Raw genomic sequence first — 16,927 nt, 5'->3', positions numbered from 1 at the left:
AAAGATATCATGAGTAAAACATGGCTCCAACTGGTTTGAGTATACCACTGAGTGTTGAAGCTGCTGGTAGGTCTTCGACGAAGAACTGATTGTTGATGCAATTTTGTGTAATTTATGCAGGATATTACAATAAATACAATAAAACTTATTTTAAGTGTAGATGAAACTACGTGAGCTTACTCTTTAAGATATAAAAGTAACACTTATGGACTAAAATTGTATTAAAAGTTTTTGCTAAACTAATGAATGTCAAAAAAGGACTTCATCACGTCATCTAAAATATGTATAACAAATTTATTGGAGGTACCGCCTAAATTGTTAAAAAGCCAGTTTTAACGCTAATTTATTAAATGTCGTAAATGTGGAAATATTTTCTGAAATATTTAATAATGAATGGCTATATTTATAGAGAAAATTTATAGATCGACACTTTATTTTAGCTCCATGTGGGTTGGAAGTACCATATTTTCAGTAAATAAGTAATTTATCTCGCTCTTATAGAATTTTTTAATGTTTCCAAACAAATAAATAAAACGGAGACGAAGTACCGGTTAAATGTTTGGAATGGGCACGATTTTTAACCACGGAATCATTTTGTTTGTTCGTAAACCTGTTTTCTGTATAATAGAACGCATGGAATTGAAATGGTCAACACAAAGAATCGATATGTTGTATTATGTTATTATTATATTTTAAACATGTGTACTTAATTAAAATTCCTTATGCGTTTATTGTGTAAATGTGGTGGTAATGGCAGGTACAATTTTTATAGTGTACGAAAGTCAAATTGTTATTTTTGGATGAGACAGCCGGTACATTTAAAATAGAATTTGTCCCTTAACGTAATTAGAATGTCGAAAATAATTTTATTAAACGGATTTAAAAAAACTATTTTACTAAAAAGTGAGTAATTAAAAAATATATATAATAAATATTTAATAAATTAGATGTATCTAAACATTTTAATTAAAATTTACGTTTAATTACAAAGTTTATAACTAATTTTTTTAATTAAAAACAGTTTATATAATTATAATGAGTTTATTTATTATAAATAATGTTTTAACAATGAATAAATCAAATAATTTACAAAAACCATTCACTAAACAGTCATACAAAGTTTACAACAGGCTAAACGAAACAAAAAATCGTACCAAGAAATAAGCTACCAACAAAATCGTCCCTACAAGTCCAAAGATCGTTAAGTACTCCACTATTGAGATTTCCTGATCCTGATCTAAACACTGAGAAGTCAGTCCGGCCTAAAACAACTCTAATTAGTTCAAAGAACAAATTTAAATACCAGAATCCAATAAGAACTAACCCATCCACCGTTCGCGTGGACCCAATGGGCCAAACGGTCCTCCAAAAGCTCAGTCATGTCCTCCAAAAGCACGTGCAGGTCATCGTGGTGTCCCTGTCGAACGCAGTCCACGGCCAAACCACCGGCCACACTGTAAATCGCCACCACCTTCCCCCAGGAAGGCTGCGACCTCAAAATATGGTGGCCAAAGGCCAGCAGCAATCCGGAAATGCCTCCTCCCGGAGAAGGACCCGTTTGTCTCGTGATGTTGGAATAGAGTCTCGGGAACATCCGTTCCAATTCGTTGCAGGCACAGGCCAGGCATGGGAATACTTCTCTGACTACTGCGCCACAACCTGAAACAAGGAAACGTGTCAAGGTTCACTTTGTTTGAGTTTTTTCTAGTTGAATTGAACAATCGACTTTGTTTAATGGGTTAAAAATGCTAATACAATGCTGATTTGATATAATTTACTTGTAATCCTACTGTTTTACATAGAATATCTTATTAAACATTGTGCCAAAAAAAGAATATACAGTGTTATTGTTTTTTGACCTACTAAATCATCTATTGTTTTTGACCTAGAACCATTTTTACCTGTCAAAGTGCCAACGGCACTCCTGACTCTCGTCAGCCCCAGCTTCCTGTTGAAAACACAAGCCCTCTTCAGCCTGCTCCTCACGTACAGGGTGCAAAGGGCCCTTCCTATGGCCACAACCTCCTCCGGAGGTTTACCACTTCCGATCCCCCGCCATCCGATCGTAGTCGAAAGTTTCCGGGTGACGGCATCGCCCACGTTACTGAAGCGCCTGCGTATCGCGATCTGTTCGATGTTCTGCGCAGAGAAGGCCACGGGGATGCTCAGCTTCCTGCGCGGGTTGAACGGCACGCTCGGGAACCTCTTGTCGATGTTAACCGGAGGATTCGGCGTCTCCATGATCCACCCAAATCATTTAGCATCTGTAAAAATTGGTTACCGTTTAATCGACAACAATAAATCATCTAAATGTATAAATAAAAAACGCGTTGTTTGTTTCGTATCATATCATCGTTGTTACAGTTAAATGCAAATGCAGTTGACGCATAATGTAATTTTTAATGGCCAATTTCCGTGGACCCACGCAATTAACGGCAATCAAGTATCATGCCTGTTTCAGATAAGAACGCCGGACGATCGATCACGGGACGTAAAAATTGGGTCGAAACGCATTTTCACCGAGTGCACTCTAGACAATGGGGCACGAGGACCTGCTGTTATACATCATCTTTTCACGATCGTTTTCGATTGAGACATTTTTTACATGAATTGGGTTGAACACGTCGTTTGTCACGATTTAATTGCTTATATATAGGCGGCAACCGTTTTGAACGATCAGTAGTTAATATACGATGATTGTGGTTTTATTCGGTTTCTTCAGTACGGTTCGTGGGGACGTCAATGGAGGGTACTTCTATCCCCAGCCGTTTCCTCCTTTGCAGTTTGATGAACCGACTTCAGTCCCAAACGTTTACGTCCCCCCGACTCCGAAGCCTCAGGATGATGGGCTGAAGCCTCCGGTTTCGGGGTATTTACCCCCCGAGCAGTTTCCTCCCTTGGGGACGTCGCCTGACATCTTCAGCGACGATACAGTGCCCATTAATCCGGTACCAACAGTCTATGGGCCGCCACCACCTCAGATCAAAGTCATCAACATGTCCTGCGAATTGGATGCTAGTTTCCAGTGCACGATTAAGCTAGCGGGGCAAAGTACAATAGTGCCGGAAGAGGGAAATCAAAACTGTTTGATCCCATTGTCCGGCAACACCTTCCAGATGAAGATGCAAGGCTTGAACCGCATGGGGGAGTGTGGAGTTAAAAGGTGCACGAACGGAAACGGTAAAGTTAACATGTGTGTGACTCTTAGGATGCCAACTGTAAACAACTTGAAACTCCCTGAGGACGCAACAGTGAATCTGCAATGCTCCCCACAGGAAAGCGTTGTGGCCCACACCAAACACATACGAATTGGTTCCAACGTTATAACGTAAGCTTCATCAATTTTTTGTCCGTTCACTTCAAGTGTAATTGTTGCAGTGCCAACAGGGGAAGATCTAGCAGTGGCAACTCAGTGGTTGTCTCCGGGGGTGGTCAAAGAAACTTCGACTCCAAATTGAATCTCTTCAGAAAGTCCACGGGGAGCGACAACTTCGACCAACTAGTTTTGCCAGGAAGCACCGTAACTCTAGGCGAAGAACTCGTACTGAGAGCTGCTGTTCAGGACGGCGACGGTAAGTTTATCGTTCACATATTTCAGTGGAACCAGTCGTTGATAACCCACATTTCAGGTTGGCAGGGAAGTAAAATAAGCTTGGTGACAATCAGAAGCGGTTCCATTCAAAAGTCCATCAACCTTTTAGACGAAAACGGTTGTCCGATACCTTCGATGCGTCACGTTTGTCCTCATGAACCCAAACACTTGACTCATTTGATAACAATACTGCCGTTCAGGGCGTTTTTGTTCCAAGGGGCTGGAAAGGATGATGTGATGCTGTTGTCTGTGAAAATCACCGGTTGTGCCAGATCGCAGGACTGTAATCAGGTGATTTTTTACTACTTAACACATTAAAGGGTTAATTATTGGTAAATATTTGTCTTGTATGAAAGGCTGGTTTAGTTTGGAGAGTGTGTTGATTGTTGATAAGCCCTGTTTGTTCTGGTGTTATCGCCGGCTTTGGCAATTAGTGACTCGTACCTTTACTATAAAATATTTACAACAAAATTGGTTCTCTTAACATAATTAAATCATGTATTTAGAAATTTAATTAACGTTAAATGACGAAAGTTCTTCATAATTATGAAATAGGTATGCGAAGTACTAAACAGTAATTAGTATTTTGGGTGAGGCGTTAATTAATATGGAGATTAGTGTCTTGTTGACAGATCTATTATTAATTACATCAGTATGATTTAACGACCTGATATCTAATAAATTAATCTTACTTATACAGAATATTGTGGCTCTCTAAAATTGTTTTTACTACTTTGTTTTGTATGTATTAAATTACTGGAGTCTTTTAAACAGAACTAATTTATGTAAATTGTTATAACATTTTAGTTGAAAATTATCCGTGTGATATTAAAAATTAATAATTCAATAGAACAATCGACCTTAGGCTTGAGTCAAATTCCTTCAATACAAAAGCAATTGCTAAAATTGCTGCTAAACTACTCACATAAATTACAACCAATTTCCCGACTACAAAAGTAACATTTCAAATGCAAATTTTAATAAAATTAAACTTAATTTGTTCGTCCTTTTTTCCAGAACATTTGTGGTGATCCGTCCAAGACGAATTTGAGGTTCAGGAGGGGATTGTCAGGAAATGGAACGGGGAAAAGGGAAATGACTGATTGGGAAACTGAATTCCAGTTCAGGGTTAGTGATGAGCCGGAAAAGGGGAGTTTTACCGAAAAAATCCCAGGGGAATACATTGTTTTTCTTTCCACGTTCGGGTTGTTGGTTTTAATTGTGCTGATTGTGTTGGTCTTAAGAAAAATATTCCGAAGGGATAATTAAATTATTGAATTGTTATTTCTGTATTTTCATAGCAAAATAAAGCTCTATTTTTGTATTTAATTTTTATATTTATCATTTTATACACAAGTCAAGTGCACAATAAAAATAATTCAAATTCTTTGAATATTATTCAAGGCTTGAGATATTTTTCATAATATATTAAAAAAAAAATTGCTTAGCCAGTAAATTCTGGAAAATACGTTATTTAATGTGCATTTAGAATAACAAATCGGTCTAAAAATAAATATAGTCGATTATTAGGATCTTTAAAAATATGCAGAGAGATAATCATTCCATAATATTTATGATTTGTATTCGTCGTTTCCCAATAATGAACACAATTTAAACATTTTGATAACTAGTTAACGTAAATTGAAGCTAATCAATTTCGTTACGGTTTATAAAGCTAATTGTTAATGGTGTTACGTGTTGAGTAATGAAATATTCAAAGGACAAAGGTGTTCCAATATGGTAACTATTGGCAATAACATTTGTACAATTTGTACAAACTAATTTAAAATCCGGCGCACATACAACAAAATACACTGGAATATTAATCAGACTAAATGAACAAATACAATTTTATTTAGTTCACTTGTACAAACGTTTTAGTTTAATCTCTTGAACTTTTTATTGTTTAAATGCATTTTTGATGCACATTTAAGCAATTATTAATGAGGAAAATTAAGAGTTTCAACAATGACAGTTTTGCGTGTGTTTTACGATTAAATGTGACAACTTACTGGTAATGTTTTTGATCATTTATTTAACGAGTACTCTTTATTTGACTCTTAATTTATTTTCTTAATGTAAACATACATAAAGTAACGATTAAAGTGTTTATCATAAAAAATATGTAATTTTTTAACTGGTCTTAAAAATTTTAGTGCAGTATTTTTAGAACAAAACTTCTATAGCTGTTTAATATAATTAGTAAAAAATATAATTTTTTAAGTCTAATTAGTTTCGGCAAGTTTAAATTGTTGTGTTAAAGTGCCAAAGAAAATATTTTTCTAATTAAATATAATTTTCTATGAACGTTGAACTATTCTTATCTCAAGGCTGTTATAACAAATAAAAATATATTTTTATGTATATTTATTACTAATTTTTAATTGTGTGTGCTCTTTTATAAAAAACCCCACCTCTTATCTTCAAAATAATATTTGTAGACGGTTTGTTAGTGACATAATTCAACATTTTTCATATATAATTATTTCGTAAAACATTTATCGACATACTGAATATAAAATTGAAACAATTTTCAGCAGAATTCCTAAGATAACACACCCACAACACACAACAATAGTAAGCCAATAAATAAAAATCATACATACTCATGTTCATTATTATTATTCGTAAAAACGTTCCGACAAACACGCATCGGATTTCCAGATTGTGGTGCACAGATTCCCGCGACATTTACTGGAGCACAACCATACAAGTTTGTGGTCGTTGTCCCCGTGGAATTCACCGAGGAACATCCGAAACCGGCGATTAATTAATGGACGAAAGTCGGTACGAGACTGAGAGGGCGAACCCATTGCTGCATTTGGCCGCGTCGAATGTTTCGCACACAATTGCCGCAGAACCGTTTCACCGTTTTGTCGTGTTTTATCAATTGTTTATGTGCACCAATCGAACCAACAATAAATGTTTTTATCGTTAATCAATATGTTTTGTTGTTTTTTTTATGGAACTAAAAGTTGGGAAGTACTAACGGACAATAACTTTTCAACTGGCATTAGGTTTTAAAATTTGTCGACTTTTATACCAAAAACATTTTTGTGCGTTGGAATTTTCTAATCTCCTAAGTTTCGGTCCTTCATTTTAAATGTGATAAAGTCGTTTTTATCGGTTTGTAAATTACCTTCCGCTAGGCAATGGTTTAACCTTCGAAAAGTTCTTATCATTGTTAGCAATAAATAACGTGCTATTTATTTTATGCAAATAATTGTTGTCTCTTGTTAATTAAATCTCCCAGTTTAAAAAATGGCGAAAGCGCCAATATTTCAGTATAAATTGAACTAAATTAAATTGTTTTTGTTTTTAAAATGTGTTTATAATTATAAACAGTGGCTTTAATTTATAAAATAATTATTAATATATTTTAATAATAATTTTTAATTGTTTCATTTCAATAATGTTGAGTAGCCATTGCACACCTTAATAAATGTGATAAATTTATCAACATTATTTTAGATTAGGGTCTTCATTTTAATAATTTTATTATAAACACTTAAAAAAAATAATTTTAATAAATTTAAATTTTACATGACAGTTATGCAACTCAGTTTACTACTGTTGAAGAAATCAATTTTTAGGCAGTTATATGGGTTGCCTATATTAGAATTCAAATTAATGTATATATTATGTATATTTAAAAGTTATTTTAAACAATTTATAAAATATTTATAACGTGTAATTTAGAAGATTATACTAACGACAGAGTCACAAAGTAAACAATATTTCCTATTCTGCGATGGCCTCTTTTGAATTGTAAATTGTTATATGATTATGGTTATGCAATACAGATTATAATAATGGCTTTGAATTATAAAAGGTGCTTATTAAACACTCAAATTTGGTGTCTGGTGAACAAGTAATAAAATACGAGGCATACATCGTAACATAAATTTATTAGGTACCTGATAAAATCCGTTACAAATAGAGTATATCAAAAAATAATAAATATACAAAATTACACAAACATTTATACAATCGTTAAAACTACTTGAGGAAATCGAGGGAGGAGTTCAGGGAAAAGGACACAAAGGTAGGGTTGTATACACTAAAATAATTTAAAGACGAAGCCCACGGTTTGTGGAGGCGACGTAGTTGAGAAGTTCGTCGGAGTCCTCGCAGACGATCGGCTTCTCGTGATAGCAGGCGACGTCGTGCCAGGCGATGCCGTCGTTGTAAACGTTGTTGAGGATCGAAAGGCAAGATTCGGTGGTGCCGTTGATGTCGAACTCGGCGTTGTCAGGCTGTCTCTGTTTCTTGTGACCGGTCTGCGACCATGGGTTGTATCCCCAACCGGCAGGCGTCTGGTTCGTGGGGAAGATCTTCTCCCTGTTCGCCGACCAGAACCAGCCGAAGATGTTCTTGGGTTCCAAATCGGAACGGCCTTCGCATCCCTTGAAGTCGCACAACCTTCCGGAGGTCCAGATGTAGGGAACGTCGTCTGAAACGTTCAATCCATTATAGCGACTGTAGTTATTAACTATTAAAACAAGCGATAAATAACACACACACACAACGACGGCGACATTTGATTGTGATTTTCCTCTGCATCTCTGCATGTGTAGCAATACCCAATCATTTTTCTCCGTGTGGCAACACATTCGTGATGTTCAGTTATAAACATTACATCACCGTTTATATGTGCCATTATCGTAATTATCGTAACGTTCACTCACTTTGTTGGATCAATCTGAAGATCATGTTGTTCTCCTCCTGGGTCTCGAGGGAGACGAGGTCCATGCAGTATTCCCTGCAGATGTTCCTGCCGTCTAACCAGTCGACTTTCCTGTTAGCCAAGGCGGGGACGTGGCCGCTGAAGAAGTAGTTGTGACCTCTGAAGAAGAACTGTTTCGGTCCTGAAACACGAATTGCGGGGAACTTGTCAAGGATGCGAAATTGCTCGATGGAATAACAATGCAATCGGCGTAAATTCCTTGATAATTTCAGATTATTACACATTTGAGTAACGAACAACAATTATAATAATAACTCAGGCGTTTATTAAACTCATGAATATTTATTTATTGTTGTGGTTGCATCAAATTTTATCCCAACAATTTAACATCTTTGTTTCTGGCCTGACTTTCTAATGTTGTGATGAGGATTTTCCAAAAATTTACATTTACAGCATTATTAATGGTCATTTCACTGCTTAAATTGGAGGATTTCGTGCGGCCATTAAAAAACTGGTAATCAAGGCGTATATTCGTTTCTTGCTTATCATTTCTCTATCGTTTGTCGTTACGGTGAAAGTATAATAAATACGAATATTTGTTTTTCATTAAGTTAGTGTCAAAATAAAACTGAATAACATTCTAATTTCATACGTGATACATCATAGTCGTTTTTATTACTCACTAAGATTGCGGTGTTAAAAACATTTGCAGCATTCTAGCGGCCACATTGACAGTGAAAGTTTTTGAACGATTTGTGATAAATCGCATTAAACTCGGATCACGTGCATCCAAAGGACTACTGCAACGTGTCTCGTGTAAATAAAAACTGGAAATTCGTATTTTGGCTTTCACACGTTACACAACCGACATGTAACCGGACCGAAAATTCCTTCAGCGGTTACTAAATTAACCGGAATATTCGTTTGCAATTAATCGTTGCATACAAAATGATTCATTGCACATTTTATGACTTCGCTGTATTGGATGCGGTTTGTTTCATTTTGTAACTGATACGATTGTTCGATAGAAATGATGGCTTTTGCAGTTGCAAAACCTCATCGAACAATTAACACAATGAGTTTGTTGAGGTCTCCAATTTTTTTCTAAATTACTTAATAGCACAAATACATAATTAATTAATTAACGTTTTAAAACACACTTGTCTGTGCTAAGGAATTCTGTAATACAAAGGTGTTGTGCAAGTTGTTAATAAAAAAATACTTAACCTAGAAGATAAATTATATAATAGGCATTGAAGAATATGGGACAGAGATGTGATAAGCCTTTTTTGTACATTCCATGTTTACAAATAAAAGTTTTTTTATTCATAAACATTTAAAATTAAGTGGAGAGCCACAACAATTCTTTAAGTTATTAAGAGATCTTGAACATTTAAAGCGGTCGTATTATATATTTCCCATTAAAATTTCTACACACAAAGTGCATAGTTAAACAGCTATGTAAATACCACATTTCTGCGGTGTCAAACATTTAATAATAATTTCCCCGTTTTGCACTATGACACAACCTCACACACATATGTGTGCTTATCAATTATTGGCTGACCCGCTAAACTTTACTAACCGCAATTAAATAATTTTTCGGTGTGTCGCAACGCTTTTAGCCAGATATTATATTAACAATCCCCGTTGTTTCTATAACAGTTGCACAAGACGCCATTTATTTAAATAGGAATCGATCGGTTTTCGTGACATTTCATTAAGTAACCTGACCATGGAGGCAAACAAACAAATAAAACCGTGATTGACACGTTTAATCGATGATCAGATCAATCGGATAAAAGATGCTGCAACCGTTGCGGCATCTTAATGTGTCCATTAACCAACTTGCACGCCTTTTTTACGTATTGTATTTAAATAAAATTTGAGCAATGTACAAATGCACGAGTTCACACACGGTTTTGAAACTGTGTTGTGGGAAAATGTAATAGTGTGACTTACTGTTGGCGCATTTCTGTGGATTGGGCAGGGAGAGGAACCTTCCCGGACGATTGGAGACCTGTCGGACTTGCTTGACCTGGGGTGTGGCGACGGCGCAGGCACACGCCGCCAGTACCAAACACGCCAATTTCATTTCTGCAATACACAAAAAAAAATGTTAATTATTCATCTTTGCTTCCCGGTAAAACAGCTGAGAAAACATTCGGATGACTATTAGAAAAATGATTAGTTTTTGTCGGTTTACAGATTATGGTATTATGTGGGTAAGTTGGATAATCCACAGGTGAAAATGGAAAGTTGACGTTTTCGGTTTGGATGTATTGAATCATACCAATTTCTCATCGATTTTATTCGTCGTTTCAATTTTCCGACTATTACAGTGTTACTTCATTTTCAATTATTCTTTCATTGAAGAAGTAATAAAAATTATTATTGCACATATTAAAATACTTACGAGACTAATTTTAATTTCATTTTTATTTTCAATTTCTAACTATTAAAAAATATTATTAATAAAAAATATATTTTTATTTTTAATTATTATTTACGACTGTTTATTATCAAGAATAATTTTGCAACCACTTTCCAAATAAAACTTCCTGAAATATTTTTTTTATTATCACACTACTGAAAGTTAAAAAAGAACTAATTAAATTTACAGTTTTTTTTTTCAGTATTGTTTGTTATCAAAAATAATTTTATAACCCATTCAATTTCTTCTTCGACAAAATTATTAAAATAAAACTACTTGAAATATATTTTTTAATATAACACGTAGATGTTAAAAAAGAAAATTAAATTTCAAAGTTCTTTTCTCAGTACTCTTTGTTATAAGGAATAATTTTACAACCAATTTACTTTATATTTTTTTGATACCACACAAATGGAGTCAAAAAAGACGTTTTTCTTCTAATTAGATTGAACAAAGATCTTTCCTCAATACTCTTTATTATAAGGAATATTTTTGCAAACAATTTAATTTCCTCTTTGAAAAAATTATTAAATTAAAAACTTCTTAAAATGTATTTTTTTAATATCACACAAATGAAAGTCAAAAAAAGATGTTTTTCAACTAATTAGATTGAACAAAGATCTTTTCTCATTACTCTTTATTATAAGGAATATTTTTGCAAACAATTTAATTTCCTCTTTGAAAAAATTATTAAATTAAAAACTTCTTAAAATATATTTTTTTAATATCACACAAATGAAAGTCAAAAAAAGATGTTTTTCAACTAATTAGATTGAACAAAGATCTTTTCTCAGTACTCTTTATTATTAGGGATAATTTTACAAATAATTTAAGTTTCTCTTTGAAAAAAATATTAAAATAAAACTACCTGATATATATTTTTTAATATCACACAAATGGAAGTTAAAAAAGAATTTTCTTATCTAAATAGATTTACTAAAGATCTTTTCTCGGTACTCTTTATTATCAGGAATAATTTTACAAACAATTTAATTTCTTCTTTGAAAAAAAATATTAAAATAAAACTACTTGAAATATAGTTTTTTAATATCACACAAATGAAAGTTAAAAAAGACGTTTTTCAACTAAATAGATTGAACAAAGATATTTTCTCAGTACTCTTTATTATCAGGAATAATTTTACAAACAATTTAGGTTCCACCTTGTAAAAAATATTAAAATAAAACTACTTGACATATACTTTTTAATATCACACAAATGGAAGTTAAAAAAGACATTTCTTATCTAATTAGATTTACCAAAGATCTTTTCTCAGCACTTTTTAGTATCAGGAATAATTTTACAAATAATTTAATTTCCTCTTTGAAAAAAATATTAAAATAAAACTACTTGAAATATACATTTTTTTAGTATCAGGAACAATTTTACATCAAATTTACTCTTTAAAAAATGTATTAAAATGAAACTACTGAAATATCTTCACACAAATGGAACTTAAAGACATTTTTCATCTAATTAAATTCACCAAAGTTCCTTTCTCAGTATTTTTTGTTATCAGGAATATTTTTACAACTTATTTAATTTTCTTTTTGATTTTTTTTTTAAATATCAAGAAATTACATTCACCAAAACTATTTTTTACAACCAATTTAATTTCCTTTTTAACAAATATTTCAACTCAAGAACTTAATTAATTCGAAATCATAAATAACGTTGATCACAAATATTTTTGTTTGCATCGTAATCAATAAATCAGCGCTTTATCACCGCAATAAATTTATTTTATTAACAACAATTAAATTGTTAATTAAGTTGGACAAAACACAATGAGTCGTAACAACGTAACAAAGTCGGAACATCACTCAACTCAATCAATTTTGTAAATGCCAAACGTATAATACAGGTGAAATGTTTGATTAATTGGTGAAAACTTGTAATAAAAATACACGACGGTTTTATAATATGTTAATTTCATTATAAATAAATAAAACATGACGTGTGATCGTCAGTTATAACTAAAATATTCTTCCTCGTGTCCGCAGATTTGCATAAATTAACCAGCAACGAAAAATTATTAAAGGCACAAAATCGTCATTTTGCAAAAGTTCATCGCGATTCTAAGATTTCTCTCCTATTCGCCCAAGGTTTCGAATTTCGCAACCGTTTTCAAGGTTCGTTTCGGTGTTTATTTTTACGATAGTTGCACAACGGTTTATTGAATTTTCGATGCATTTGAATTTGTGATGTGGCGTGATTAACAGTTAGGTTTACGGATTTGCATCTCCGGCTCGTCCATCACCAACGGATTTATGAAACTGGTTTTAATGTCAGGCGATTAACCATTAATATCACCACATCCTGCTCCGGCAACGAAAACAACACGACGTGCGATCACTAAACCAGTTCTGGTCCTCCGAAATTCCTCCCGAAAAGAATCTAACGCCGAATTAAAATAAAAAGGGTCAACGTTCTTATCTGGACCAAAGAAAAATTTCCAAACCGATATTGTTTTGAACAGGCGCCACAAGTAAAGTAAAGAGTTTCGTAAAAATCGATTTGGTAACGTTGAATTAATCAACGAACTGGTCCTGACCTAATACAACAACCGAATTATTTTGCACTTTATTTTTTTATCAGTGAAAGTCACCTGAACTAGATTAACGTTACGTTACAGACACATGCAAATTAATAATTGTGTCTCTCGTATAAAAAATGTTCGAGTACCACATGAAAATCTGTTATTATTATTGAAATTGTACCAGAAGAGTTGGAGGATGCTTTTTTCTCTTAAATAATAGGAAATGTTATGCGGAATGTACAAATTAATAAGTGTTTTTGTTGTTAATTACCATTTTAATGGATAGTCTTCATTAAGTTGTTAATTAAATGCGTTATAATATTAATTATCTTTAAGGATTTCGAAATTGAATTTTTACGAGGTAACAAAATGAACATTTACATAAAAATCTTGTAAATTGTATAATATACTTTGTAAAAATTTTTACATATTTCTACTAAAAACTTCTTAATTTGTAAAATTTTAAAGATATAGAAATAATATAAATTTTTTAAAACTAAAAAAAAAACATTACCTCAATTTGGAAATTATAAAAAAAATATAACAATAAATAATAGAAATTCCAAAAACTTAAATATAAAAATAACGTAATAAAAAAGTAAAACTTAAATTTAAACTTTTAAATAATATTTAATATTAAAGGAATTAAAATACTAAATATATAATATATGTATTTTTTGTATAAATCTGATTTTTCATGTTCTTCAATATTCAAAAATTTGGATTTTTTAAAATAAAAATTTTAAGAATTTGTGAATAAAAAAAATTATAAAACAAAGAAAACTGTTCCAATTTGGAAATTACTAAAAAATTCTTAAAAATATAACAATAAATAATACAAATTCCAAAAACTTAAATATGAAAACAACGTATTAAAAAATATTAGGAATTATAATAATAAATATATAATTATAGATTTAATAATAAGAAAATCACTGTAAAACTGAAAAAGTGGTTTCATTTTATCATTTTTTTGTATAAATCTGATTTTTCAAGTTTTTGGAACATTAATTAAAAAAAATAACAAAAAAAGTTAATTTAATTAATTAATTTTAATTTTTTAAAATAAAAATCTCCAGAATTTGTAAAATTTTAAGAAACTGTAAATAAGAACAATTTATATAACAAGAAAATTGTCCCAATAATAGAAATTTCGAAAAATTAAATAAAAACAACATATTAAAAAATAAAATATAAACAAATTTAAATTAGTTAAACAGTATTTAATGCTAAGAGAATTAATATATTTAATATATAAAATGTTTGTTATTAAAAAATTGTTTTATTTTATCTTTTTTGTATAAAACTGATTTTTCAAGCTCATGAAATATTTAATTAAAAAAAGTATATAAATACAAGAATTGTGAAAATTTTAAAAATATTATTCAAAAATAATTTGTTGATGTTCCAATCTGGAAATTATAAAAAATTTCTTAAAAAATTATAAAAAACAACAAAAATAAATTATAAAAAACTAAAATTTAAATAAATCTAAATAATTAATCAATGTTTAATAAATTAAGGAATTAAAATATATTAAATATTTAATGTTTTATAATAAAAAACAATAACATAAATAAAAAAATTATTTTATCTTTTTTTGTATAAAATTGATAATTTAAACCCTGAAAAGAAAACTTTCTGAAACTGAAGGAAAAAAAAAATTAAAAAATATAATAATAAATAACAAGACAAATAAAATTTAAATACATTCAAATAGTTAAACAATATTCATATTACAATATTAATGGAATTAAAATATTAAATATATAATAATAATTTATAATAAAAAAATTAAAATAAAATGTTTCATTTAAATTTAAATAAATCTAAATTATTAATCAATGTTTAATAATTTTAAAAATTTAAATATAATATTTATTATTATTTTAAATATTAAAAAAAATAATTTATAAATAAAAGACAACTTTGGTCAAACCTGGAGATTATAAAAATATAATAATAAATAATGGAAACGTTATAAAGTTAAAAAAATGTATTAAATAATAAAATTATAAAATAAGTAAGAATTTAAATAAATCTAAATAGTTTAACATTTTTTAATAATTCAAGAAATTAAAATATATTTAAATATATAATAATATGTTTCATAATAAGATTTAAAAATATTATAGTTACAAAAATATCTACATACATTTAAATTTTACATTTTGTTAAATTTTATTTTTGCTACAAATTTTATAATAAAAATGTGCGACACAGATCAAAGAACAAAACCTCATGAAAACGAACTTTGAACATATTCGAAATCTCTTCAGCAATTAAATCCTTTCACTATTCAGAACGCCACAACTAACATTTAATATTGTATTCACAGCTATAAATCACTGAAATTATTTAAAATAACAATGCAAAGGTACAATCTCGCGGAGACTTCGACGACGGGTGAGGAGAGAAACCGTCCCCCAACCGGACGAAAACCGAGGAAAAATGTAAAAAATAAAACTCACCGTGGATAATCCTGATAGGAAAATACGAAAGGGCAAACGCAAAATGGTAATAAATTGTGAGACGTGAAGACACCTACACACGTACGTATTTAATACGCTTGGCACTCGCTTACCTTGTGTCTCTTCTGTAAATCGGGTAGACGCACGAACCGCTTCTACGCTTCTACACGGGAGCGAGACCGTCTCCACAACATTTATACGACCGCATTTTTCGGGGGGACGTGGTCGAAGCGGGGTTAAACACACACGACGATTATCTTGTTCGATTCTTCTAACATTCGTTACTTCTCGATTTTTATCTGCTTTTTTTATTTGATTTTGCTATTTCCTTTTTTAATTATTTTTGATGACTGAGATTGTGCAAGTTCGTCGTAAAAACGAGGAAATAAATTTGTCAGTTTTATTATTGAAAGGATAAAGTAATATTTCTTTGGTAACATCGGTTGGGAAATATGATGGTCTTTGTAATGGAAATGAAAACTGAGATAAATTAGTTGATAATTGCACATGAAAATTACGTATTACAAAAAATCTTATGTTACAGTACATATTTCTAAATGTTTCGGCAACCATTATTAAAATAATTCAAGTTAATCATGTTTACAAGAGATTGGATCTTACTATTCTACTTTAATGTTATAAATAAATAAGTAATTGGTGTCTGAATTTGATTCATTGAATTTAAAGGGGATTAAAATATCTTAAAAATTTCAAAAATGTCAAATAATTTCTTTCATTAATTTGAAAGATGTTATGAATTTGGTTTCATAATGAGAAAAAAATAAATTAAAATATTAATCTTGAAAATGTTTAAAATATTTAATATTAAAAATGTTTAAAATATTTTTGATATTCGGAAATTTTGGGAATATCAGAAATTTATTTTACATCTTAAAATGTTGGTAATTTAAATAAAAAGGGGTATAAAAAATCTTTAAAATGTCAAAAATGTTAAAATCTTTAATAAATTAAATATGGGTTAGAAATTTGAAGTTTCATAATGAGAAATAAATGAATAAAATAAAATATTTTCGAAAATCTATAACTTTAGTCTCAATAATTTTAGATTATTTTACATTCTTAATGTTGATAATTTTAAAGTATTTGTACTGAAAGTCACAATGAAAAAATAAAAAATAAATAAAAATATAAATCTTAAATATATTTAATACATTAAAAATATTTAAAATTTAAAAATTAAAAA

General features: G+C 30.6%; 3 protein-coding genes and 1 long non-coding RNA gene across 6 annotated transcripts; 2 read left to right on the top strand and 2 right to left on the bottom strand.

Moving 5' to 3' along the window:
• Positions 1–990: 990 nt before the first annotated feature.
• On the bottom strand, positions 991–6,287 carry LOC109602084 (bcl-2-related ovarian killer protein homolog A). The gene is made up of 4 exons (XM_020018413.2): positions 6,199–6,287; positions 1,902–2,264; positions 1,325–1,659; positions 991–1,262 (listed from the first exon to the last, which is right to left on the bottom strand). Exons 2-4 carry the CDS (start codon positions 2,239–2,241, stop codon positions 1,122–1,124), a joined length of 816 nt encoding a protein of 271 aa, XP_019873972.1. The 5' UTR covers positions 2,242–2,264; positions 6,199–6,287; the 3' UTR covers positions 991–1,121.
• Positions 2,291–4,921, top strand: LOC109602078 (uncharacterized). 2 transcript variants are annotated; one of them, XM_020018406.2, is made up of 4 exons: positions 2,291–3,328; positions 3,379–3,572; positions 3,630–3,883; positions 4,610–4,921. In XM_020018406.2, the coding sequence occupies exons 1-4, from the start codon at positions 2,694–2,696 to the stop codon at positions 4,859–4,861; spliced, it is 1,335 nt and encodes a 444-aa protein (XP_019873965.2). In that variant the 5' UTR covers positions 2,291–2,693; the 3' UTR covers positions 4,862–4,921. The 2 variants fall into 2 exon arrangements, with proteins under 2 accessions (XP_019873965.2, XP_049822479.1); XM_049966522.1 differs by having other exon boundaries at positions 3,379–3,883.
• Positions 5,339–6,534, top strand: LOC126265367 (uncharacterized). Its single transcript, XR_007547870.1, has 2 exons — positions 5,339–5,606; positions 6,257–6,534. It is a non-coding gene; the product is annotated as an uncharacterized LOC126265367 (long non-coding RNA).
• Positions 6,535–7,481: 947 nt separating this feature from the next.
• Positions 7,482–15,959, bottom strand: LOC109602083 (uncharacterized). Of its 2 annotated transcripts, none has more exons than XM_020018410.2 (4): positions 15,837–15,959; positions 10,242–10,376; positions 8,281–8,460; positions 7,482–8,045 (listed from the first exon to the last, which is right to left on the bottom strand). In XM_020018410.2, the coding sequence occupies exons 2-4, from the start codon at positions 10,372–10,374 to the stop codon at positions 7,663–7,665; spliced, it is 696 nt and encodes a 231-aa protein (XP_019873969.1). In that variant the 5' UTR covers positions 10,375–10,376; positions 15,837–15,959; the 3' UTR covers positions 7,482–7,662. The 2 variants fall into 2 exon arrangements, with proteins under 2 accessions (XP_019873969.1, XP_019873970.1); XM_020018411.2 differs by lacking the exon at positions 15,837–15,959 and adding an exon at positions 15,724–15,746.
• Between the last annotated feature and the right edge of the window lie 968 nt (positions 15,960–16,927).

This window comes from Aethina tumida, chromosome 4 (assembly GCF_024364675.1).
Source record: "Aethina tumida isolate Nest 87 chromosome 4, icAetTumi1.1, whole genome shotgun sequence".
Classification (NCBI taxonomy): domain Eukaryota; kingdom Metazoa; phylum Arthropoda; class Insecta; order Coleoptera; family Nitidulidae; genus Aethina; species Aethina tumida.
This window is presented reverse-complemented; position numbering and strand designations above follow the sequence as displayed.